Source organism: Punica granatum, chromosome 5, assembly GCF_007655135.1.
Source record: "Punica granatum isolate Tunisia-2019 chromosome 5, ASM765513v2, whole genome shotgun sequence".
NCBI classification, from domain to species: domain Eukaryota; kingdom Viridiplantae; phylum Streptophyta; class Magnoliopsida; order Myrtales; family Lythraceae; genus Punica; species Punica granatum.
In genome coordinates, this window is record NC_045131.1 from 14337636 (window position 1) to 14341042 (window position 3407).

The 3407-nt window shown below is 38.6% G+C and overlaps 1 protein-coding gene across 1 annotated transcript; it reads left to right on the top strand.

Moving 5' to 3' along the window:
• Window positions 1-760: 760 nt before the first annotated feature.
• Window positions 761-3131, top strand: LOC116208405 (heat stress transcription factor A-6b). The gene is made up of 2 exons (XM_031541817.1): window positions 761-1367; window positions 1923-3131. Exons 1-2 carry the CDS (start codon window positions 1062-1064, stop codon window positions 2760-2762), a joined length of 1146 nt encoding a protein of 381 aa, XP_031397677.1. The 5' UTR covers window positions 761-1061; the 3' UTR covers window positions 2763-3131.
• The last annotated feature ends 276 nt before the right edge of the window (window positions 3132-3407 follow it).

Here is a 3407-nt window from a genome sequence, read left to right on the forward strand (position 1 = left end):
TTTATGTAATAAGGGAGGTATATAGTTCTAGTACAAGATTAGAAAATAAAGTTAAATAAATGGACACTTAAGTCCCACTGGAGAAAATCGAACCCAATACCTCTTGGTTTCAGAGCAGCACCTTTTGTTACTATATCAAGACCCCTTCCTCAATCATGACCTATTTCAATTATATCAACTATACCCATTTGGAGTTTTGTCTATCAATGAAATTACTTTTCCTATAAAATAAGAAAAAGAAACTACCCATGAAATGCAAAATATTGCCATATAAAAATCGCACATTTTTATATTTTGAATTAAATTATAACACTATAATATTAAGATGTACTTTATTAATCTAGATGTCACGATATTAGACTCTTTTTTTTTTGGCGTAACAATTTTAGATCTTGTACAAAAGTGATTGGATTCCACATGGATTATGAAGTTCCCATTAATAACCCTAGGGGGCCCTTGCCCCGTATGCCCATCCTCTGCCGTTTCAGGCATGACCTGATATAAAAATATATAAGAAAATCAATGCATGTTTTCCAAAGTAAACTCTTGAATTTGAATATTGTAAATGAAAAGAATTTACGATTGGAGTGCTTCAACTCTTAATGGATCGACCCTCTCGAGCTTGGACTAGTTTGGGTACTCATTGAACGTTTGGATATCAAGTGATGCACAAAAAATATATATACAAATATAGATAAAAAAAAGAATAGGGAAAAAAAAGTGACAAAAGAAATGGAAAAAGGGTGCCTTCTTCTTTCTTTATTTCCTTTAGCAGACATATATAAATCGATGATACCGGCGCAAATCCATCTGTTCTTATTTTCTCAGTTGTTCTTCCAGTCACTCTTTCTCAGTTAGATACATCCATTCATTCATTCTTCACTTCTTCTTTGTCTAATTCTTATAACCTTTAAAGCTCCCTCCTCTCTATCTCTCAAGTCTCAATAGGAGAAAAGGTTCGGTTAACCCAGCAACTGCAAGATCTATTTGATCTATAGCTCCCGACACGAGATCGATTTCAGTAATATCCTCGATCTCCTCTCCCTCTGTCTCTCTTGGAAATGAGCAGTCTTGGAGCTCGAATAAAGGAGGAGTTACCGGGGGCGAGCTCACCCGCTGGTGCTGCCTCCGGCTTCGGCATTCCAACCCCACAGCCAATGGAAGGCCTCCATGATGCTGGGCCACCCCCGTTCCTCACCAAGACCTACGAGATCGTGGACGACCCGACGACCGACCACATCGTTTCTTGGAGCACGGGTAACAACAGCTTCATTGTTTGGGACTCCCAGACCTTCTCTATGACCCTCTTGCCCAAATACTTCAAGCACAATAATTTCTCAAGCTTTATCAGGCAGCTGAATACCTATGTAAGTAGTACTATTCTTTTTCTTTTTTAAAAAAGTTATTTTCTTAATTTTTCCCTTTTTTGGGTTATTATTCATTAGTAGCACTGGTTATGTAGAGGGAGCAAAGTAATTAACTATTCAAGTAATATTTTTGGATTGAATATTAGCTTGGCACTTCCAAAAATTATTTTTTATTTATATTACTTGAGAGGCATATTGGGTGCTACATAGTTCTGAAGCTACCGGATGCCAAATAAAATAATATTTTCTTAATCAATTAATTGATTATATTACCTTGGGTGATAAAGTAATTCCTTTCTCATTGGACGATTGATTTCTTTATGGGGATTAATTATCATTTAAAATTACTTTTGGGGGATTAATTAATAATTAAAAGTATTGAAAAGAGGAAACCGCACACTTAAAATAATGCTATTTTTCCTGTTTCTCTTATGGTCATTATTTGGTATGATCATACGAGATGAGTCGTTCTTGAAACTTCTCTACTACATGACCAATTTAATATTACAAAAATATATGTAATAATTGAAAATTTTCCACTTATGGTAAAATTAGGGTTTTAGGAAGGTGGATCCTGAAAGATGGGAGTTTGCTAATGAGGGGTTCTTGAGAGGGCAAAGGCATCTTCTCAAGAATATTAGGAGGAGAAAATCCCTTCAACCTCAAGCTGCGTCTTCGCAGCAGTCTCTCGATCCTTGTGTTGAAGTTGGCATATTCGGGCTAGACCAGGAGGTCGACCGGCTAAACCGAGACAAGCAAGTCTTGATGATTGAACTAATCAAGCTCCGGCAACAGCAACAGACTTCTAGGGCCTACCTTCAACAGATGGAACGGCGCCTCCACCGGACTGAGCAAAAGCACCGCCAAATGATGAGCTTCCTTGCTAGGGCGATGAAGAATCCCGAGTTCATGCAGCAGTTAGTCCAGCAGAAAGACCGGAGGAAGGAGCTCGAGGAGGCAATCAACAAGAAGAGAAGGCGACCTATCGATCAAGGGCAATATAGTGATAGTATTTGTAATGCTATCGACCTTGCTGATGATGATGAAGAGGGAATAAACCCAACCTTGATTAAGGTTGAGCCCGAAAATTTGGGGGATGTCTCTGAGTTTGGACTCGACGAGATTGATACACTTGCTATAGATGTCCAAGGGGTAGGTGGAACAAGCCAAAGGGATATTAATGTCGAGGAAAACTATTTAGGGGAACTAATTGAAGAGGAACATGAACATCATCAAGAAGGTAGAGTTGATAAAGAGTTTGATGATGGATTTTGGGAAGGTTTATTGAATGAGGGGAACGAGGAGCTCGGTTTGCTAGGCATCGAAGGTGAAGATGAGGAGGATGTTAATGTGCTGGCCGAACAACTTGGGTACTTGGCCTCTAGTCCAAAATAGATAGGCTCGAAAATTCCACATCGCCAAGCTGGTTTTTACTGATCAAATTGAAAGGGAATTGTCCAACATTTGTCTAGGATTTGAGTTTCCTCTTTCTAATTTGGTCTCACTGACTTAAATGTTTAAGGTACAGTCAATCAACTGCCAGGTAATTCTTGAGTGCTTTAACTTCATGATTAGGACTGTAAAATGAGAAACAAACAACAATTTAATTTTATGACTCATCTACTTCTCTAGTGGCCGTGTTCTTGTACTTTGAATGACTGATTGCCTTCTTCTAAGGAGTGCCACTTAGCTTGCACCTTCTTGTCAATCCTTTTGTTAGTGTTCTTCGTCCCTATTTTATTACCACTCATGATTCCTTGATTAGCACACGACTCTTTTGTACTTAAGTGAACAATAGATGCATGTGAATTGCTTTACCTTGTTAGGACTCGATATTGTGAGATATCGACCAATATATATGGTGGGGGAGGGTTAGGCATGGTGAACTGCTACCAATCGCAGTCACAGCCATACTCGCTAATTGGTAATACCATTCTCCTGATTTGGCCAAAACCCAGCAGAGTTTTCGGAAAAAAATATTCGCATTTGCCTATTAATTAGTAATTGCATGCCGACATCCTCATCTGCTCATTAAGAGAA